Genomic DNA, 22,928 nt, shown 5'->3' on the forward strand with positions numbered 1-22,928 from the left:
TTGGTTCGTGCCAACCGCTGACTAGAGCCTGGAGAGAAAGGCGCTCTAGTGTGGCCACAACCTAAATGCACTGAATGGGTTTTCGCTTCGGTTTTCCACTTCTGTTGATTTCTTGTCAGTGACTCAGGGGCTCCGAATGGCCTCCATGTGCCGTGCGGTTCTGGAGTCTGAGGCCAGCAAGACCCTCAGAGACGCCTGCTTAGGGCTTCCGCCCCTGAAGCCGTGAACAGAAATGTAGATTCTTTAAGTAACTAGCTTTTGCTTTGATCCCTTTACAGTTTGACAAATACCCTACAAAAGTTGACCCATTCTACCGGCACAGTGTGAGTCTGATTACCGTGCTACCCGTGTAATGTAACCGCTGTTCCATTGTTGTGTTCTTGCCACAGATCCGTAAATGCCTAGCAGCCTTCCTTAATCATCTTTGCAAGAATTCCCATTGCTTCTCGTCACTCTGGATGCTTGCTTTTGTGACGTTTGCTTTGGGTAAAGATGCAGTATCATCTTCTGAATCAAAAGATCATAGGCACTCCTAAGACTTTAAAGCCAAGGTGATGAAGCCAAGGCAGCCAGGCATCCGTCCTGCACAGCAGGGCATCTGCGAGGAAATCATTATAGTTTCGGGGGCCTCTGAAATCGTAGATTTTAGTCCTCAGTTGAAATAGGAATACGGAGTTCCTAGAGCTCAACTTGACTCATTTCCTCCCAAGAAAGTACCTTACCGTTTGGACTCGTGTCTCTTCAAATAGCCGCTATTCATTTCATCTAGACCAACAGCAGAAACCACTCCCTCGTGGCTGGTATTGTTCTCCTGAGCCTGTTACAACTGCTCTAAAAATATTATTTGAATAGAAGGTGGTCTAAAACTGAAAGGCATGATTGTTTTTTTTCTCTTTAAACTCCTTTATTTTTAAAAAAAAAAAACTTGTTTCATGGAATTTTAAGAGTACATTCTGGAACTGAAATTGGTACCACCTAAGTTATATGATCAGTGACTTAACACGATGAAGGCTTCTTTTTATAACAAAAACCTTGAATATTCTACCGTGATATTTTGATTAGGGAGTGAATACTGCATCATTTTTACCTGAAATTTTGCAAGTTTCTTTGCTCAATGGTTTATATTTTTCAATGAAACCATAAAGAAAGAAGTTTAATAACTGCTTGTAACCATGTTGCTTCACCATACCGAACAATTCTTGCTTTGATTTTTGGATAGTGTTAACTTAGTGTTCAAAAAGAAGTGCTACTTAATAAATAGGTCGGCCGAGCCTGTGCATTCATTCATACTTTGAACCAAAGAATCAGATACTGTGTTAGTTCTGAACTGACAAGTGAGCTGAGAAGTCAAGACGTGTTACTTATGCAGTGGAGTTCCCTTGTGGCCCAGCGGGTTAAGGATCCAGCACTGCCACTGCTGTGGCTCAGGTCACTGCTGTGGCACAGGTTCAATCCCTGGCCCAGGAACTTCCTTCCATATGCCATGAGTTACTCCCCCCCCCCGCCCCTCAAAAAAAGAGTTACTTATTCAAGAGACATTCAGAACTGGCCCTGAGGAGAGCCTCCCCAGGAGGAGATGAAGAAAGTGTGTCTCAGTGCCTGGGGCCCCCAGGTGCTCAGCACTAGTCTGCTCAGAACTGTGACAGAAAAGCATTTTTTATTTTTTTTAGGGCTGCGAGTGCAGCATATGGAGGGTCCCAGGCCAGGGGAAGCAGCGGCCGGCCTACACCACAGCCCCACGTCAGATCCCAGCCACATCTGCCACCTATACCACAGCTCACGGCAACGCTGGATCCTTAACCCACTGAGCAAGGCCAGGGATCGAACCGACATCTTCATGGATACCATTCGGGTTTGTTCCCGCTGAGCCACAACGGACACTTCCACAAAAGCATTTATAAGTGGACAGACAGAATCCAGTAGAGATGTGGGTTTTCTCTTTGGGTCTGTGCCATGAATGGTACCAGCCTTAATAATTACCAGAATTCTACCCTTTGTCTATACTGGCTAAGGTGAATGAAGGCCAAGCAAACAAAATCATCCTTAGAGAAAGTTGGGCTCCTCTACAGGTAGCCTCGTTGAAGTCCTCGGACCCAGTGCAGTGTCCTTAGAGGCAGAGTCCCCAGAGAGCCCTAGAGAATGAGCCTGGAGGTCTGAACTTGGGGAAGGTTCCCTTTTGATGACTTCGGGCCTTCAGATTTTTTAGTCAAGGGGTGGAATAGTCCGGTATATTCGAAGAGGGTCAGTAATGGAGTGTAGAGCACAAGGACAATGGTGAGAACATTCAGTTCTGTATTGAAAATATTAAAGGAAAAATAGCCACCTGGAGGCGGAGTACTGGAAATTGGAGTGTGTGTTTTGGTGTGACGTATTTAATGACTCCGCTCCGTACAGTGTGCTGGGGAGAGGGATTGCATGTTCTCAGTTATGACGGATAATGTATGAAGTACTTCGTCTCCCCTGCTTTGGCGATGAGGCTGTTATACGGGGAATTAAGGCACAATGCACTCAAGTATCTGAAACACAATTTCAGACTTAAAAGTCGTTTTAAATGAGGGCACTTGGTTTGCCATCACTGTTTAAATGGATTTAGTTCAATCTCAATTAGTCTGGAAAAACTTTGCTGCATCACTGAAGGGAGCAAAATGAAATAAAAGACCAGCAGAAAAAGTACGTGCCCTGAAAACAGACAGGACAGTGACAGGTGGATTTCAGCCGTTACCTCGAACTAGTGCACAGAAGTGCCTTATTCAGAAAAGCTTGAGTTATTATTTTTATGCTGTGCAACCGGAAGGGTGGGATGGTACTTAAATATCTGTATGGTGGAGTTTGGTTTTTTTTTTTTTTTTTTTTTTTTAAGTAAATGGAGCCAGAACAGTAGACTCTCAGAAACAGTATGTTCTCAGGAAGGCAAGGTTGTGTGTGCATTGTCTTCAGTTCTGCCATATATTTCTTCCCTCTGTTGTGTCCTCTGTCAATTATTAATTCAAGGAAATTTGTATTTTTAATTCAGAATCATTCTTCCCCCTCCACTAAGTGGTCAGACCGACAGGGCAAGGGCTGGGCTGGAATAGCCTCCAGGGAGCTTCGTCCGTCTTACAGAAAAACGGGTGGTTCTATCCGAAGTGTACACAGAGTAGTTGTAGTCCCCCTTCCACAAATATTTGTCATCATTTTAGGCAATTAAATTGTCTCTGGAACTGCCACTTAGCCGAACAACCTAATGAAGCAAGGATTGTGAATATTTTCTCATTTCCTCAAAACTATTAAAAATCTAAAAGTACTAATTGAGTTTTAATGGTATAAAATCCTGGAACCCATAAAGACTTGCTTCTTTTTCTTCCTCTCCCCACCCCCACCCCTTTTTCCTTTTTTTTTTTTTTTTTTTTCCTTTCTTTTTCTAATTAACTCGTAATTTTCTGAGCATCATCTTTGGCTCAGCACCCCTCCTGTTTTTGATATGCATTAAAAGCTCCCACCATTTAGGACCTCTCTCCGATTTAACAATTAATAATTAGAAAAGCTCCCTTTCTAATGACGTCCTCATCTGGGACATCATTTGTTGGCTGATTGATTCTGAACTACCTTTAACTTTTTTAAGTTAAGTATTCATGGCACATCTGTGTGATCATTTCATTGTGGCTTCTTGACTAATAGCATCACACCGAGGTGACTCGGCTTGCTCATGTTGATGTCTTTCTCTGGGAAGAGTTGGAGTGGATCATTTGCCTCCTACTAAAATCTTTTTTTTTTTTCTCCCCCTCCCCGTCTTTGGCCGCAGCTCTTCCACTCTTACCCTCCTGCCGTATCCGCCATCCCCCCTATGATTCCGCCCACTGGCCCTTTCGGTTCACTCCAAGGAGCATTTCAGCCGAAGGTAAGAAACCTCACCGTGAAAACCCGGGGGCCTACTTGTGTGTGGAGCCTCAGGCTAAACGGTCCGGCCGCTGCTGCGGCATCCTCTCGCCGCCAGGACTCCTTCTCCCCCTCCAGGTTGACCTCTGAGATCAGTTGCCCCTCGTTCATCCGGTTCTGAACCTCAGCCGGAGTTTAATTGTCCATGTGTACCACGCATGCAGTCTCGGGCGAGCGAGGCTTCCCTGTGCTCTGAGACACGCCGAAGATAGAACTGCCTTGCCACCGAGGTTGTGGACCGAAAAGCTTCTGGGGAGGAAGTCCATGAAATGCCAGATTTCTGTGCCCCAGGTTATCCTTGAGATAAAGATGATGAGCAGTGTAGATGAAGTAGATCAAAGTGGGGCCTTTGTTGATTTGGAAAGAAGGGAGGGACAAGGCTCCCAACTCAAACTGTATCCCTGAGCCCAGCTGCCTGCAAAGAGTCTGCCTCCAGGTGGACGGCGGCGGCTGTCGCTGTCGTTGGAGGCACTGTCCTCTCCCTTTCTTCCTTCCTCAGGCTCCCCGCCGCCACACTGCCGTGGTCAAGACTGCCATCCCAGTGTGACATAAATTAGCCTGCCGCCCTTTTTAATGAGTCACTTCTTTTCTCTCTAGCCAGCCATGGCCTCCTCCAGGTGGCCTGGAGTTCTTTCCAGGGGGCCCATATCGAGGTGCCAATTCTCAGAACCCTCTGCCTTTTGGGGACTTTAAATTGATTTTCATACCAAAAGAGCGAACTGTGTGTCTCAACGTTAGTAACCATTCTCAGATTGCAAAGTAGGAAATTTTGCTGTGTGTGACTTTGGTTTTTTGGTTTGGTTTGGGCTGCACCTGTGGCACACACAAGTTCCCTGGCCAGGGATCGAACCCACCGCTCTAGCAGTGACAACACCAGATCCTTGACCTTTAGGCTCCCAGGGTCCTGCTGCCTCCCACCCCTACCTTTTTTTTTTTCTTCCCCCATCTCATTTTGAAGGGAGAACAGGAATTGTGGGCCAGTGTTTCTCAGAATGAGCACTTGCTACACTCACAAAGGCATATGCTGTCCGAAAACTAGAAAAAAAAAAAAAAAAAAGACATTCCAAAGCATTCAGGGTAGGAGGGCTGCCCCTTAGAAATCGCAGGGACGAGCATGGAATTGCAGCTCCTGTGCCAGGTCAGCTCCACGCAGGCTTTCCAGGCTCCACACCTCCCATCTCGGGATATAATGATAATTTTTAAACTTCCTTTCTTTCCCCCATCAGCCCTTGACCACTCTCTTAGACCCTGGTCTGTCCCCTCTAGGTTGCCAGAAATCTCTAGTGCCTCCCCGACCAGACTGGTAGGTCACTTAATAAATTAGACTGTTCCCCTCGCTCACAATTATCCAATCACACAGAAAACTACATCTGGGCAAGAAAGTGTCTCTCCCGGTGTTGAAATAGGCCTTTCCAGGCCATCGTACTGATTGAATATGTAGATTGCAGTTCATTAGTGGAGTTCTTCATATGTATGCAAATCAGGCTGTTAACAACTCCGGCTTAATTGTTAGTCTACAGCAGCTGATTGCTTTTCTTTCTTCCATTCTTGCCCCCACCCCCTTCTCCTTGTAGGCACGCTTGGTGCCTAAACCCGGGCTTTTTTTTGCCACAGGAGTTAAACTTCCTGGTGTGAGGGGACTCGGAGACGTTGTGGTTTCTGAAATCAAAGACCTGGTGAAACATAGGCTGACTCCTTGACCCACCTGCGCCTAGAGACTGCATGTGCCAGCAGCAGGCTTTTGGTTGTGCTTAATTCAAAGGACAGAAGCACTGCTGTTCAGGGGTGGTGCTCGGACTGGGAACCACGAAGCAGAATTACTTGGGAAATCACTGAACAGTGGAGCTCTTTGGTCCCCAAATTAGGTTGTCTTGTCCCATCCCCACCACTGCTAATGAGTAATTACTGAGTATAATTCCTCCTTATCATCTGCCAGTTACACGTCGAGCGTATTTTAATGTCTGTGAAACACGTTCTGTTGCTCTGATGAGACGCACCTGATCCAGCACATTGGAATGATGTCCCTTTAGCATTTCTTGGGATGTTTGGTGATAAAGCAAAAAACCACAATGACAGGGCTGTTGGGGGCCCGGAAGGCGATGGATTTGGGGGCCTCTCCCCGTCCGGGCTTCGATGGCCGTGAGATGTGGCTCGGTCCCCTCTGCCTGTAGATGTCATTGCTGCCGAGGGCAGGCTCTGGCCAGGGTCCCCAGGGGAGATGGCGCACGCAGCATCTTCACAGCGAGCGTGTGTGGTCACAGAGGAACACGGGCCCGTGAGCTCTTGGGTGCCCGAATGAAACAGAAGAGGGATGTCTGAACTCCAATTTAGAAGGAGGGAAGATGTTGCTTGCCTCTCACAGTTGTGTGCTTCCTAAGCGGTGGTCTGGTTACTTTGTAGACATCCAACCCCATCGATGTTGCTGCCCGACCTGGGACGGTCCCACACACGCTCCTCCAAAAGGACCCGAGGGTGAGTACGAGGTCCGCTCCGTCTCAGGTACCAGGCACCAGGTGTGTTTCTGCCCTGTGCGCACACCTGCCTGGGCCCGAAGTGGCCTTAGCTCGTCCTTCTCGGCGCTGGCAGACGCTCTCCCACACTCTTGGAAAACCACACCTCTCTCTCTCTCCTGTGGCCATAAGGTACCAGGGGAGGAGGGGAGGGGTGGCTTGTGGTCTGAACCCAGGAGTCCGACCCCAGGAGCTCTCGTCGTTCCCCTGGACAGGCCTCCTCTGTCTCCGTCTCCTGAAAATCTCTCCCACACAAAAGAAAGCGCTGTGAAATGTTTTGAATGGGAGCCGCTCACTCAGTGCTCTCTTTCCTGGAGGTCCGTGTAGCACACAGTCCTTCCGGCCGCGCTGCTTTTCATGTGGGAAGGAGCCTTTTGAGCTCTGGAGCTAAAGAAAACATCCATTATGCTTGGGTTATTTATTCATAACGCTGACCAGCGCTCCAAAAGAATTGGAAGTGACACCATGGATAGACTCTTACTGATGGCGCGTCATCCTCGTAGCACATGTGGGGCCAATAAGGATGCTCTTACAAAACTGTCTTTGTCCTGGGTAAGGGCAGGCAGCCGGAGGGCCGGGGTTAGGTAGATGCTTCAAGGGACTCCACCGTGTAAGTATGTGTATGCTTTTGAGTGAGCGTCTTTAAAAGGTCGACCACCTGGAGTTCCCATCGTGGCTCAGTGGTTAACGAATCCGTCTAGGAACCATGAGATTGCGGGTTCAATCCCTGGCCTCGATCGGTGGGTTAAGGCTCTGGCGTTGCCATGACCTGTGGTGTAGGTTGCAGACGTGGCTCGGATTTGGCCTTGCTGTGGCTGTGGTGTAGGCCGGCGGCAATAGCTCTGGTTGGACCCCTAGTCTGGGAACCTCCATCTGCCGCAGGTGCAGCCCTAGGAAAGACAAAAAAAAAAAAAAGTCAACCACTTGTACATAAGGTGCAGCCAGCGGTTTCAGGGTAGTGACGAGAGCGAGCCTATTTCTACCGCATGCGTGGAAAGGACGCGTCTTCCCTGACACCCACGGGGACCCAGCCTTTCGGGACCAAGAGCATCTCCCTCACCCCCGTTCGTGAGGTTTGGACGGGCTGCTGGAGGCCCTGGACCTTCTCAGATGTGTCATGCGAGCAAATCGCGTTGCCCGAGGGCAAATCGCTGTTGATGAAACTTGTCGGGGGGGCTTGTCAGCATAGATGTTCCAAGGCTCGTGAGCTGGGGGAGGGGACACTTGGCACTTGTGATAGTGTGAAAATGGGTTAATTATTCTCTAAAAGGGCTTCATTTAAAAGTAAAATTCTAACATTTTAATTTCCCCTCCTAATGAAGCACTACAAATTTGTTAATTAGAGCAATTGTTTGAGTGACAGGCATGTAACCAAGTTGTCATTTTCTCTTCACAGTTGACAGATCCTTTCAGACCTATGTTAAGGGTAAGAAAGCTTCTTCTAGAACTGTTTTGCAACCCCTGTTTGACTCCCCGAGGGTTAAAAATACAACTCCATTCCAGGGAAACAAGCCATAGAAACGTTGGCGGAAGCTGTTGGGAAGGGCAGTGGTTGGGTTTTGCAGAAAAATGGCCTGAATTGTTGGGAGTGTTGGAGGAAGCCGGGCCGCCAAGGTACAACGAACAGATAAAATGCAAGCGAGTTGGATTCTCTTGTTCGTTCTGGCAAAAGGTTCGACAGGTGGAAACGTCAGGGAAAGGCTTAAGCTGGAGGCGGAAATCAGGAGGATTCCACGGAGTCCTTCTGGCCCTCTTGTACCTGGAAGGTACCTAGCTGAGTCTGTGGATTGTGGCTGGCAGCTGCCTCTTGCTGCACTAAGTGAGGTCGGCTTTGTCGCAGCCATTCGACCTTTCCCTGTGGTGCAGAAAAGGGCTGCTAGACGCAGTGGTTTGTTGATATCTTGAGGGGTCTGGAGAGTGGCCAGCAGATGCCTCTGAATAAATGCTGACTTACTCGGGGTCTGTGGGGGCTGGGGTGGGAGTCGGGGGTGGACGGATTTCCTGCTCCACTTCACCCCTTTCTGGTGCATATAATCAGATCATTCAGTCTCTCCCAAGGGGAAAAAGAGGATTGTGTCATCACGTCGGTGATTTCAAACCACCCTTAATTGCGTTACACGAGAAGAGAACTGACCCCAAGCTTGGGTTTCAGGATCTCTTTCAGAAACATCTTAACATAGAAACCGGAAGCTGGCCTTTGCCAGCATAGCAATGGGGCAGTTTCTTTTCATCCACCCCGTGTCACTGGGCGCCTCTTGGGAGCTTATGGGTGGATCACGTAGCAGGACTACAGATGAAGTGGGACGAGGTGGACCCTTCCTCCAGGTGCTCAGAGAGAACTCACGCCTTCCCCCTGCCTTAGAAGACAAGATGGGAACTCATTTGATGCCCTCCCAGAGGTGGGCAGGCACTTGCTGTCTGCAGAGGCCTCAGGAGGAGGAGGAGGAAGTGAGGTCTCTCTTTTCTTTTTTCACGTAGAAATGACCAGTGCTCCCCAACACGAATGGGCAGTTGACTCTTAGTGCTTTGGGAACTGGGCTTCGATAAAAAAAAAGTGGATTTGTTTGGCTATGGGAGGACCCAAAAAAACCCCAGTGTTGGGGATGGTTCTGTCTCTTCTCTTGTTTTTGAACTGGTTCACATTCACTAATGAGCTCTTCTGAACAGCCGATTTGCATTCTAGCCTGGCCACATTTGTTCAGTGGGGCTTCACTCCTCCAGGCCTGCCAGCTGGCGCCAGAAAAGAGCGCGCCAGGCACAAAGTGGGGCTCGGGCTTGGCCGCGTTAGCCCCATCGGGTCTGGTTTTCTGAGGCGTAGCCGCCAGCTCAGGCTCCCAGGGAGGAGGGGCGCAGCTCACTGTGGCACCTTCCGGCCAGGGTCCCCACTGCTGCTGAGAGAAGGCACTTGAAGGGGACGAAGCATTTGCCTTTTATGAAAAAAAGCCCCTGCAGCCGAAACCTGCCGGACGCTTTGGGCAAAGGGAAGGGGGTTTTCTCTGAGAGTCTTCCTTCTGACCACACTTGCTCCTTCTTGTTCCAGAAACCAGGGAAGTGGTGTGCTATGCATGTTCACATTGCCTGGCAGATCTACCACCACCAACAGAAGGTCAAGGTCAGTCTCCCCTTCCTGTCTTTGGCGGGGGCAGGGGCAGGGAGCGGGGGGCCTGCGGGTATATGAGCTTCCCATTAAGGAAGCATTTACACTGATTCAAAGACCCACAGGCAGGCAAGGTCAAGTCTCTTAGAAAAGCTATGCGGAAATCTTACTATTAATTAGGGAAACCACCAGCAAAATGACAAAAAAACAGAAACAAACTGATAACATCCTGATCCTCCCTCCCTCCCCCGCTTCTCTTTCAATGATTTTTGTCATCTTATTGATCTGAAGAGCTTCAATTGAGATCAAACCCTAAAATAAAGGTTTGGGGAATCTAATTATAGCGACGAAGTTTTAGTAGAGGAAATACTTAGTACCTTGAAAGAGCTCTGAAAGTTTTCTGGTACATTCATTTCTTTTTAAGGCTTTGGGGAGAAAATAACTTGATGATGCCCTGTATGGTGTTACCGGTTTATGGCCTCTGTGATGCCTCCGCTAGCAACTTGTATTGTTAAAAGTTCCTCTTCTAGAAGTGGCAGTTGGTCTGCAGTGACCTACCCACACTCTCCTCTCCTCGTCCCCCTGCTGACCACTGCCAGAGGTCAGACGACAGCCAGTACCTGTCAGACCCACCACCGTCTGGCCAGTTCCCTTGTCCACAAGTGATTTTTCTACATCCTGTGCTTTACCGGGTCTCAGGCAGTAGGAGAGATGAATTCGAAAGAAACTTCTGCAGATGACCAACTGTAGCAGCACTGGTGGACTTGGGGACCAAAGTGACTAGGAGTCCAGATTTTAGAGTCTGGGTGTTGATAGTATGTATAATCCTCCTAGGAAAATTGGGAGAATAACCAGTCACGTAATTCCGGTAAGCTTCAGGTAGTCCAGTTTTTTCATGAGCAAGCTTTTGGTCCTAACTGCATTTAGGAGCCATGATGAGAACAAATAAAAGCAGCCAATAAACAGGGAAGGAGAGCTTGTCATCCCAGAATTTTAATGGTTAAACAATTTTTTAACCCTCATTAAACATTAAAAAGCCCAGCTCAGTGAGGGAGGTCACGGTCACCAAGGTAGCTTGCCTTGGTGTCAAATACTTGCGCCTTCTCAGCAGAGCCCCCTGGTGGGTCTCGGCTCACGTTTTCTTCCGAGTTTGGCGAGGTCGCATTAAACCGTACAGTTTAGCTCGGTAGCAAACGCGTGCGCGCGCCAGAGCTCGCTCGATGTTGATGCGTAGTTGAGTCTCGCTGGGTTCGGGATGACGCGGTTGGCGGAACGGTGGGTAAAACGCGTCCTCCTCGCTACTCCCTTGGTTAGAAGCGCTGAAGGATAGGGTAGGTGCCACTTTAGCGACTTCTTCTCCGTGAGCGCTTCCCCGGCGACTCGGACTTTCATTATCCCAGTTCGCTTAGGGAGACCTCTCGCCCAGGAGACGGCTGTTGGTCTTCCCTTTCCAGCAGATTCTTGATATTCCCCAAGCCCCGGTTCGCTCCGTGGACCCAAGTCGCGGTTAATGAAACTGTGCTGTGCGCCGTGTGGAATCAGCACAAATAACTTGGCAAACAACTTAAAGGAGGCGCTCAAAAGATTTTCAGACATCCCTAGCGGGTTCGCAGCTTCATTGAGGACGTGGCTATTCCTTGGTCGCGGGACTTTGGAGGGATTTCCCTGTCCCTGTGAGCAGAAACTGCATGGTCCCCTTTCTCCGTCAGGTTCATTTGTTTGCTCTCTTCGTCACTCACCAAGTGCGAGCCCACCGCCCCGCTGCAGGCTCAGAGCGCGCTCTGGCCCCGTGTCTAGTTGCTCAGGGCTCTGCAGTGAGAGGCAGGGTGCGAGGGGGAGCTTCCAGGTTGTCGCTGCCCGCCCGAGGGGTTCAGGTGGGTTTCCTTGTAGGATGGTAGGGCCGCTCTGTTCCCTGATCCTTGCACAAGGGTCAGATGTCCCTGTGGATGTTATGTTCCACGGGACAAGGACTGATTTATGGCAGAACGTGGAGTTGGAGACAGCACAAGGCCAAGCGGACAGAGCATCCGATGAGTCTCAGAGGTGGGAAGGGTGAGGGTCAGGAAGCAAGAACAGGCTGTGAAGGAGCAGAGGTCTGTCAGGCTTGTGAGGAGATGGCAGGGGGAGGGGGACTCAGACCCCAGGCCGGTGGGGCATTCGTGCTTGCTTGGGGAGGGCTCATGCTCGCTGGGGGAGGGCTGAGGCTGGTGCAGGGGAGGCTGCTGAGAATCAGGAGGGCAGGCAACGTGGAAAGAGTCCTCTGGGAGGGAAGCACAGGCCTCCAGAGTGAGGCCGGCTTAGGAAGCCAGTTTCTGCAGCCTTAGAGAAAGGTGAGGCCATCACATAAGCTCAAGAGTGGATACATAAATAAGAGGAAGAAATTGGAGTTCCCGTCGTGGCTCAGCAGAAATGTATCTGACTCAGATCCATGAGGATGCAGGTTCGATCCCTGGCCTCACTCAGTGGGTTCAGGATCTGGCGGTGCCATGAGCTGTTGGGTGTAGGTCGCAGACATGGCTTGGATCTGGCATTGCTGTGGCTGTGGTGTAGGCCGGCAGCTACAGCTCCAGTTTGACCCCCAGCCTGGGAACCTCCATAGGCCGCAGGTGTGGCCCTAAAAAGACAAAAAAATAATAATAAATAAGAGGAAGAAATAGAGTGACTGTAGTTGATGGCAAGGACTTCGCAGCAAGAAGTGCTGGATGTTTTCCTGGTCTAGCCCGATCTCTTCCCTCAGGTAATTGGGGGTCACAGGCACAGTAAAAGCCCCTGTTGGTTAAATTAATATCCCTACTTGGTTTCTGTTTGTTTCTTTAAAAATATGTAACAAAAGATTGTTTGAAAATTAGCTTCTAGGCATGCAGATATTTCTTCATAACTTTCAGCTACTAATGTACTGTGATCTATTAGAGGACGAAGAGTCATTAAACAATTAATTTACACGGCAGATTATGCATGCGGAATTCCTAATAAAACAAGCTTTAAAATACCGTCATTTAAAAACTTGCTAAAATGAACGCTCGCCACCGTGAATCACAAACTGCTCGGGAATGGTGGTGCGTTGAACCACGGGGATAGGGTTGTTCCTCACAGCCCGCACCTGCAAAGACCGAACGTGAGTTTTGCCCCAAGACGTGTCTGGGATGAGGAGCAGGCCCTGCTGGCCCCTCTTTAGTGGACCAGCTGTTTTGGCACCTGAGGGTGAGAAGGCTTCTGGGTTGCTGTGTTCTGTGCTGTACTTGCAAACTTGAACCTGCCTGGGGCTCGGAGCCCGAGGGCACCCTTCACAGAATTTACTCTCTCGGGCTCAGGCGCCTCATTCATATCTTTCTTCCCTGCTGTTTCTCTTGGGTTCCACCCTTTCCTTCCCCGCCTTGGCTGCTGTAGAAACAGATGCAGTCAGACCCACACAAGCTGGACTTTGGCCTGAAGCCCGAGTTCCTGAGCCGTCCCCCGGGTCCCAGCCTCTTTGGAGCCATCCACCACCCCCACGACCTGGCACGGCCTTCGACTTTGTTCTCTGCCGCTGGTGAGTTCACAGGGGCGCGGGAGAGCTGAGCAACGTAGTTCCCAGGTATCCCGGCGAGTTAGGTCGGTGCTCCGGGCCCCGCTCCATCACTCCCCAAATGCTAACATCTCTGCCGTCCACAAGGCAGCATCCCGGCACCTCTTGGTGATGGACCGTCTCCGCGGATGCGCCTCCTTCGTGAGAGGAGGAGGAAGGACCATCTCTCCCTTTTGGGACTCGCAGTGCCTTGGCTCAGGCTCTGCATCTGTATTAAGCCGCTATCACTCACAAGCATGTCGAATGCCATTGCAAAAGATCAGAAAGCTTGCAAGGGCGAACGGGAAGGAAACAAGGTCAGGAGTGTCAGGCGCGGCTGCCCACTGCCGGCCACGCGCTCCGTGGGTTCGCATCACACTGTGTGCACTGGGGGGGAGGGGGTCTGAGGATAAAGAAATGCAATTAAGATAGTTGCGGGCTCTCTTACAGGAAGGGTGCACCGGCTCACTGCTGGTTTCCTCTGCTACAGAACTGAATGTTGTAGCCTGCGTGGTTGTAATGATGCAGGAAATGGGGGGGGACACAGTGTGTCGAACCCCCAAGAGATCTATTCATTAACCTCTGAGAATTAACCAAGTGCCTGTTTGCGGGGCCCCGAGGAAGACGACAGCAGAAAACCATCCCCTTCGCCTCCGGGGACGTACAGAGGCCGTCCAGAGCGTGAGGCAGATGGGAGCGGCCCTCCTGGGACCAAGGTTCCTTACCCCCTTCAGTCTTTTCTAAAACCACCTTCAGCGCACGGTGCCTGCACAGGGCTCCACAGAGTAACAGCATCAACGACACCGCTGAGCTCATGCTCGAGACCAGCTCTGTGACCCCCCCACCCGTATGCAATGTAGAACTCACTCTTCCGGACGTACCTGTTCAAAGCCCCCCCCCCCCCCCTTCTGGTCCTTGGTGAACACGTTTCATATCTCTCTGGCCTGCTGCCTTCCCAGGCTCTTATCCAAGACTCATTTTGGGTGGACTGAGGGCTCTTCCATTCAGGAAGAAGGACCCCTCACCGCAAGAAATCCCCCTTCTAATGGACCTTGTGGCCAAAGCACCTGAATCCCCCTTGAGGGTGGATGGAATTTGCTAAGGTCTCGGGTTTTTCTCCGTCCGTTCCATCTAGGGACATATTTGAAGGCTTCATTACCATGGCACCTCGGCCCTGAGACGGGGCTACACCTTCAGAGCAATTTTTGGAGGGAAATAGAGAAATTTCTCCCTGGCTTCCATTGGAGCCAAGCGGATGAAATGGCTTCTTTTGCTTCAATAATCCTGGAACTGTGAGGCACCCCTGGGGGCCCTGGGCTGAGTGAAGCTCCGATCTTCATCGAAGCATTAATTAGCTTGTACTACACAGAGTGTGCGCAGCCAGATTCTTATTTAGCTGGCAAGACTGTTAATGCCTAATGAATATGCTGGGGTGTATTCGCTAGGGGTCGGGGGTGGGGGGAGTACTATTTTTGCACCTTCTGAGCGGGGACTACGTCACCCGTCTAGGGCTGAGCAGGTAACTCCCCAGGTGCCCCCTGGCACTGAGCTTCTGTGGCTCGGATGGATGTCCTCCTGGGCCATGGGGCCTCCCCCACACCCAGGCCCACGGGGCCCTGACAGGCTGGGGAATAAAAACCCAAAACATAAATTGAGTTAATAGGGTGTTGGAGGGACAATCTTCTCCCACTTAGTCTGTGGTCCTGAAGGAATTTATACATGTTTATAGAAACTTTGTCAAAACACAGGCAATTCTTGGAGTTCTCTTGTGGCACAGCAGGTTAAAGACCCAGCATTGTCACTGCGAAGGCTCGGGTTCTATCCCTGGCCCGGGAGTTTCCATGTGCCATGAGTGCGGCCAAAAGCAGAGCCAAAGGGAATCTTGGAAAAGTTATTAATAAATCCAGTCAGGCCTTGTTTACAGTTCCATTCTAGAGGTAATTTTTCTAGTGTAAGCAATATTGAATTTTTCCCCAAATGGTTATTTAGTGAAACTTTTAACTGGTAAGTATAATTTACACATACTTGTTAAATTCAGCCCCGTTCATCCTGCCCCTGAGCACTAGTGCCTGAAATAAGCCAAGAGGTCTTCTTCAGATGACCTTGGCCTAGCTCTTGCCTAGAGCCCAGCCTCCCAGAGAAATTGCCTCCTCAGCTCTCAGCTGCATGTTCACAAGCAGGTTAGATGCCCTAATAAGCTTTTAAAAATACCATCCTTCTCTAATTTACACGTGCACACCCTCTCTCTCTCTTCCAGGAAAGGATTTGAGGCATCCTAAGGAAATATATATTGTTCAAGTTCCAAGCAAAATATAGAGGAGGAAGTGTGGGTAAAGGGAAAACCAAAGGAAAGAAGAGCATAAGACCCGAGTTCCCTGGTGGGCAAAGTAAAAACAGTCAGTTCTAGGACCATGGGCATGCAAAAGCAAGTGAATAAGCCTGGCACTGGGAATCGAGAGATGTTGGAGGACCTCGTCTCCCACAGCCTGACGGAACTCGGAGGGAGTTTCACAGAGCCAGGCTTCATCACTGTCCTTCAGTGTGGGGCCATGACACATTCTGAGAAAAAGAGATTCTGCAAAGGCCCAAGCTGTGTAGCCCAGATCCGCAGCTTCCCAAAAACGGCCCCTCTGCCCCGACCAAGTGTTTCTCAGCGTCAGGACCTGAAGAAGGGATCTCGGGGCCAGTTGTCCCTCTCAGAGAATGAGGGAATATAGTCCCGACTCCAAGTCCTCGGGAAGGAACCTTGGGTGATGTTTTTAACCCGGCATTTCTCCAGACCTACCTGGTGATAGAGCCCCCTGCCCCACTGGTAGTTTTTAAAAAGAAATCTCCCCGGGGGTGGCCAGCCGGGCAGGAGGGAGCGGGGGCAGGGGGTGTATTTCCTGCCTCCTGATAAAGCATGTTTCTCTTTCTCCGGGTTTTGCTGTGTGGACATCAGTCGTGTTCTTACTCGAACATTTTCGCTCCTGGTGACCAGGAGCTGGTGGCGTTGTGGAAGCTGGCTTTCCATGAAATCTGATTTCAGTGTATGTGACCCAACAGGTGCTGCACACCCAACGGGGACCCCTTTTGGGCCGCCTCCTCATCACAGCAACTTCCTCAACCCTGCTGCTCACCTAGGTAAGCTGCCCGTCAGCCACGGGCACCGACGTGTGGGTCACAAAAACCTTTGCTGGCTGCGTTCCTGCCCTGCTTCCTGGCAAGCGGACCAAGGTGGCAGGCACCTCACTCACCACTTCAGGAGATGGGGCGGGGGGGGCTCCCCCTGTAGAAGTTTGGATCCGTGTCAGCCTGTCAGCCATCTCCCGGAGGGAGGGCAGCACCTCCTGCGCCACATTCTTCAAGCAGATCTGTGTGCAGCAGTGGTTCTGGGTGGGGTTGCTGGGAGTGCAGCCTATTCCTGCCCATCAGAGAAGGCGGCAAACCCTTGCCCACAGGAGGGCACCCCTGGAGGTGGAAAGAGAGGCAAGATGATGTTATGGAGAGATCGCGTCCTTATGTAATCACTTCACATTTATGTCTTTCCTTAGTATAAAGGTGCCTTATTTGTGGCCTTTGATTTCTTGCAACTCACGGGCAGGTGCAGGCAAGGCACACCCAGCGACAGGGCATGTGACACAGGTGCCCTCAGAACTTTATTAAGAGCTCAGTTTAAGGGAGTTCCCATTGTGGCTCAGCGGTCACAACCCAGCTGGTATCCATGAAGACGTGAGTTCAATCCCTGGCCTCGCTCCATGGGTTAAGGATCCGGCATTGCCGAGAGCTGTGGCTACAGGTCACAGACGCGGCTCGGATCCTGCATTGCTGTGGCTGTGGTGTAGGCCACAGCTGCAGCTCTGATTCGACCCCTAGCCTGGGAACCTCCATATGCCGCAGGTGTAGCCCTTTAAAAAACGAGAGAGAGAGATCTCTTAGAAGCTGGCCTCTTCACTGCTGTTTGGTGAGAGCCTGCAGGGCACGTTCTAAGAAGAGGGGAGCCGGGAGGGCCTCTGAGCACACTGTGGCTTGAGCAGTGTTCCCCACCTGGCAAAAGAGAAATGGGCCGAAACGCAGAGTTCTGGAAACGCTCTCATTGATATTTTGCTAACCCAATGCCCCAATCCAAGTGTGCTGCAAACCCTTTGCCTAATCGGGTAGGAGAAGTCGGGCCGGGCAGCAGATTCCCCCATCACTCCCCCAGCTCCCAGGAAGCTCTTACCTTCCTCGCTGGACAGAGCCCTGCAGCTGCCTCCTCCTCCCCCATCTTGTTTGCAGAGCCTTTTAACCGGCCGTCCACGTTCACGGGCCTGGCAGCAGTCGGTGGCAATGCCTTCGGGGGACTTGGCAATCCTTCCGTTAGTGAGTACCTCTACCTTGTCAACATCTGCCTTTAACCGTTTGTCTCCTCTGATCTGTCTGTGGCTCGCGACCTTTCTAGATAAAAGGAAGCCATGCTCTTGGGAAAAGAATTTAAGTTATATCGTTGCAAAAGCAGGCCTCACCCGTGGAGCTGGGTCTAAACCAACATTTGCAGGCTAGCCCACTGTGAGTCTGTACTCCCGGGTCAGGGAAGGCAGTGCAGTCGATGGCACTCCTAAGGGTTTGCTGAAGCTCACAGCTTCATCCCCATTCCAGCTCTGCTATCCCAGACTTTAGCCGCAGCTCCCATGACCGGAAGACAACAGTTAAAATGTCACCTGCATTTCGCCCTGAAAAATAAGAAAATACCAGGCTCAGGACCATCAGGAGTTGGCAACACTTTGTGCTGCGTAATTCAGCAAAACCGTGTAGTTTTCTGCCACTACGATCGTCTGTCTAAAGTAGGAGGAGTCTCGACTCCGGGTCCTATTCTCAACATCCTTTAGTTACTGAGCCTCAGCTTGTTGTCCTTGGGGCCATCCCTATGCCATGCCCTCCAGCTACTCCTGTAAGACTTAAAATGTAGCTGGAAGCCACCAGCACAGTCCCATTGAGCGTGGAGCCCCCATGTGTCTGTGAGATCAGGGCACTGTCTGGCCTCTGCTGACACGTTGGTTGCTAAGGTTGTGGCCAGGGCAGCAGGCATCATGGGCAGGGGACAACCACAAATGCTACTCTGAACTGAGCGTCGTTAACCTAAGTCACGGCATCCAGACATACCCTCCTGCATGCTTGGGCCTTCTGCATGCCCCAGATAGGTGTGCTTAGGAATTTTGACACCTGTTGGGTCCCTTTCCTTTTTCATCTCCCCTCCCTCTGGCCCCTTTGCCTTTGGTTAACAAAGAAAAAAGAAAGAAAAGCTGTGAGCTTACCTTTCCAGTGTAGGACGAGTTCCTCTAATGAATTTGTTAATCTCCTTTCCTTTTCCAGCTCCCAATAATATGTATTCATTTTAACTCTGAGTGCTGTTAAAAGTTTTTTGGTAAGTACCTTCATTACAGCAGATTATATAATTTCTCTTAAACCTTTTTGTTCTCCACTTCACCATTTCAGCACCCAACTCAATGTTCGGCCACAAGGATGGCCCCAGTGTGCAGAACTTTAGCAATCCTCACGAGCCCTGGAACCGGCTGCACCGAACGCCACCGTCGTTCCCGACCCCTCCGCCCTGGCTGAAGCCAGGGGAGCTGGAGCGTAGCGCGCCCGCTGCAGCTCTTGACAGAGATAGAGATGTAGATAAACGAGACTCATCTGTTAGTAAAGATGACAAAGAAAGGTACGCAAAGAATCCGCTCTCGAGTCCCAATGGGGGAGCCCGCCCCGCGCCGAGGACCGGCCACCCACCCTCCCCGCCAGCCTCCGGCTTCCTTGGTAGCCTCGCCCCGCCCCCCGCAGCCGGGGCCACGCCCCAGGCCCCGCCCCCGCCCGCCTCCCCAGCGCCCGCCCTGCCCCGCAGTGCCTCGTGACCACAGGCCGGCCCGCAGCTCGCTGTGCAATCCAGAGCAAGCGGATCCTGACTCAGAAGCAGCTCCACACTCAGAACCCCCCGTGTCCCCGTGAGTGGTAGTGTCTCCCAGCATAGACCTCTCTCCCGAGCAGGCAGGGAGTTGGAGCCCGGACCAGACACACACAGCATGAATCAACACCATCTTTGCTTTCAAGTTTGTGCAGTCCATTGACTCATCCATAGGTTTTTCCGCTCTCTTTCTCTTTTCTTTTTGTTTTCTTTTAGAAAGCCATGTTTGCATTGTCTCGTCATATTTTTCTCAAATTTTGTTCAAACTCCAATCCTGGGCTCACAGAGGACTGATAAAAATTTTGCTAACCCAGATTTAGAGAAGCGTCTGTCACCAAGCAGTTTGGGGTTGGGTTCCGTTTTGCCAGTGGATAGTTAAGTTTACTGACCATTTTTTAATCTCTGTATGTGGTAACCCCATGACTAAAAAAAGTAGCCTTCAAGAGGAAAACGTCTTAGGTTTTTCTGAACAATGTCATAAGCATTCCTGACAAAGTGTATCCCCCCATTTTCCCCCTTTCTTTAGGCAATTTTCATTTTGAATAAACTAGCAAGGAATACACAAGCTCTGTTTGGCAGGAAATACCTAATAACACTTTCCTCTTGATACTCAAGTCTCACTATGACCCACATCTTTAGTGTTTGTTTACTGCATGTGTTGTGTGTGTATTTGTGTCTATGTAAGTGTGTCTCAGTGATTTAAAAGAAATCAACTTTGCAGGCTGTAAATGCAGCAGATGAATAAATACCCATCATAGGCCATTGTGCTGACGTCTTTCTTAGAAAAGAAAAAGACATATTTTTCCTTTAGGACAGTATGTGTGTAAAACATCTCTTAGCTGTGGGAGGACCATTTATGACACGCAGCTCTGAGCCGCAGAGTACCAGGGTGAGGTGTGTCCAGAGTTGGGCGGGTCCCCTTGTCCAGGAGCTCTTAGAGGACCGCCCATCAGTGAAGAGAAGACAGGATATGGCATCGCACCTGTCCCCATTTTTCTTGATGGAGTCAAAGTGGCCTTTTGGATGCACCTCAGGAAACTTTATAGAAGACACTCTTCTTTATTCTTACCTTTTAAAGATACTCTTCTTCGTCTTGGCAAGTTGGCTAGAAATAAAACCGGTAGGGAAAACCTCCTTAATTCTCTCCCTAGGTCCCCCCACCTTCTGAGCCACCGAGCCCTGCTTCCCTCCTCACCTCGGCTGAGCCTCTTGGGTGGTCCCTAAGACCCGCCTGGTTCCTGGTCTCACCTCTTCTTTTCCCTTATTGTCCTCTGTTCCTTTGCATTTTGGGCTCCGTACTCTTAAGTCCCCACCAAAGACCGGCTTCTCAAATGCTTCTTCTGTTTCCCTTCACAGATGAAACTTGTTGTCTTTGCCCCATGAGGCTTTGTGTCTCTGGACCCACCTTGCCTGCTGGCTTTCCTGTATCCTTTCAGCAGATTCTGGTTTTCTTATCTTTCCTCATGCAGAGGTGCTTTTCTCCACCCCAACGTCTTGAAACTCTGCTTTCCCCTCAGCCCCCCTCGGTGCTGCATCTTGGAGGCTGCCCTATACCTGCCACCTTTACTCCAAAACCAGCCCTTTGTCCCAAAGTCAGGAGAGAAATGCTCCCATAATATCCTTATGACACCTCCTCCCGCCGGCTCTGCAATGTTAGCAGGAGGTTTGGGGCTCTCAAAACTTTATTCTTGGCACTAAATGATCCTGTGAACCTAGACAGACGGGCTGTGTTGCCCCATTGCTGATGTCTTGACCACGTAGGTGGTTTCAGGTTTCTGCAAGCTCTTGCTCCTTGGTCTTGATTCAGGCACAGCGCCTCTTAGGTGCAGAGAGCGCGTTACTCCGCTGGGGCTCTCCCACCCCCTCATCCCTAGCCCTTCACCCCGTAGAGCAAAGCGTCCTGGGAGATCTAGGTGAGTCAGGTCAGGGTGGCTGGTCGGCCGCGAAGGGCATGCCCGGCTGCCTGGTGACCGAGGGAGCCAGGGCCCAGCCCCACCTCTTCACGCCATCTCATCGGCAGCCCCTGGCCAGGCCGGCAGCCCTCTCACTTGCTTCCTTGTGTCCCCGTCTCCCCCCCAGGGAAAGCGTCGAGAAGAGACACCCCAGCCACCCTTCACCAGCACCTGTCCTCCCGGTGAGCACCCTGGGGCACAGCCGCAGCTCCACCGAACAGATCAGGGGCCATCTGAACACCGAGGCTCGAGAGAAAGACAAATCCAAAGACAGGGAGCGCGACCACTCGGAATCCCGCAAGGACCTGGGCGCCGACGAGCACAAGGCGAAGGAGGGCCCCCTGCCCGAGAAGGACGGCCACGGCCACGGCCACGAGGGCCGCTCGGCGGGCGAGGAGGCCAAGCAGCTGGCCCGGGTGCCGTCGCCCTACGCTCGGGCGCCCGTCGCCGACAGCGCCCGGCCGGGCAGCGCCGCCAGCCGCGAGGCCGAGGCGCGCAAGGGCGAGCCGGCCTACGAGAACCCCAAGAAGAGCGCCGAGGTCAAGGTGAAGGAGGAGCGCAAGGAAGACCACGACCTGCCCCCCGAGGCCCCGCAGACCCACCGGTCCTCGGAGCCGCCGCCGCCGCCGCCCAGCTCCTCGGCCAGCGTGCACCCGGGGCCCTTGGCCTCCATGCCCATGACCGTGGGCGTCACGGGCATCCACCCCATGAACAGCATCAGCAGCCTGGACAGGACTCGCATGATGACGCCCTTCATGGGCATCAGCCCCATCCCGGGCGGAGAGCGCTTCCCGTACCCTTCTTTCCACTGGGACCCCATCCGGGACCCCTTGAGGGATCCCTACCGGGAACTTGACATTCACCGGAGAGACCCGCTGGGCAGGGACTTCCTGCTGAGGAACGACCCTCTGCACCGTCTCTCGACCCCCCGGCTCTACGAGGCCGACCGCTCCTTCAGGGACCGGGAGCCCCACGACTACAACCACCACCACCACCACCACCACCACCCTCTGTCCGTGGACCCGCGGCGGGAGCACGAGCGCGGGGCCCACCTGGAGGAGCGCGAGCGCCTGCACATGCTCCGGGAGGACTACGAGCACCCGCGGCTCCACCCCGTGCACCCCGCCTCCCTGGACGGACACCTGCCCCACCCCGGCCTCATCACGCCGGGGCTGCCCAGCATGCACTACCCCCGGATCAGCCCCACGGCGGGCCACCAGAACGGACTGCTCAACAAGACGCCCCCCACGGCGGCGCTGAGCGCGCCTCCCCCGCTCATCTCCACGCTGGGGGGCCGCCCCGTGTCCCCCAGAAGGACTACGCCTCTGTCGGCAGAGATCAGGGAGCGGCCTCCCTCCCACACGCTGAAGGACATCGAAGCCCGGTAAGGAGCAAGCAGGACACGGAGATGAAGGACCCCCGCGGCCACCCAGCGCCGGACTCTCGAAAGCGCAAGAGCAGCCCCGCGTCTCCAACTCAGACTCTGGGGGGAGCCCCCAGCCCGTCCCCTTGTAAAAATTGTATAGACTCAGTGCAGATTTTGAAATGTTTTGTATATTCTATGTTGAAATTTTTCCGATCTTTTAGCCGAGTCCTATGTTCTCATGTCTCCCCACTTTTTTGGTTTCTGGTATAAAACTTTTTGACTTGAACCAAAACAGCAGAGAGGACAACACACACCAATGTGGTGATAACGGGGGGGGAAAAACAGACAGCAGTCCACACAGTCCACCGTGCAAAGCTCTTTCCGATGAGAAGGGAAGGCCCTGTACATAGTTATGTTTAGAAAAAAAAAAAGAAAAAAAAAAAGATTGCTTCATGAGCTAATGGTTCATATATGCAAAAGGGTAAGACGAAAGCTTTACTTTGTACAGATGTAAATAGATAAAGATTAAGTAACATAATACATTAATACTTCTTAAAATGTGCTATTTGCAGACTTAATATCAGTGAGCACAGTCGGCGACGGCTGTGTTCCCGTGTATTGTTCTAG

General features: G+C 51.5%; 1 protein-coding gene across 1 annotated transcript in view; it reads left to right on the forward strand.

Annotated features, from left to right (window-relative positions):
• Positions 1-22,349, forward strand: part of AUTS2 (AUTS2, activator of transcription and developmental regulator) — a 1,228,927-nt gene extending 1,206,578 nt beyond the window's left edge. The window contains 10 exon segments of the mRNA NM_001246269.1: positions 279-323; positions 3,782-3,877; positions 6,316-6,387; positions 7,822-7,851; positions 9,466-9,537; positions 12,910-13,051; positions 16,112-16,189; positions 17,324-17,407; positions 18,521-18,743; positions 21,063-22,349. Of these exon segments, the coding sequence (NP_001233198.1) occupies positions 279-323; positions 3,782-3,877; positions 6,316-6,387; positions 7,822-7,851; positions 9,466-9,537; positions 12,910-13,051; positions 16,112-16,189; positions 17,324-17,407; positions 18,521-18,743; positions 21,063-22,323 (2,103 nt within the window). The 3' untranslated portion in view covers positions 22,324-22,349.

The sequence above is a fragment of the Sus scrofa genome, chromosome 3 (assembly GCF_000003025.6).
Source record: "Sus scrofa isolate TJ Tabasco breed Duroc chromosome 3, Sscrofa11.1, whole genome shotgun sequence".
Taxonomy (NCBI): domain Eukaryota; kingdom Metazoa; phylum Chordata; class Mammalia; order Artiodactyla; family Suidae; genus Sus; species Sus scrofa.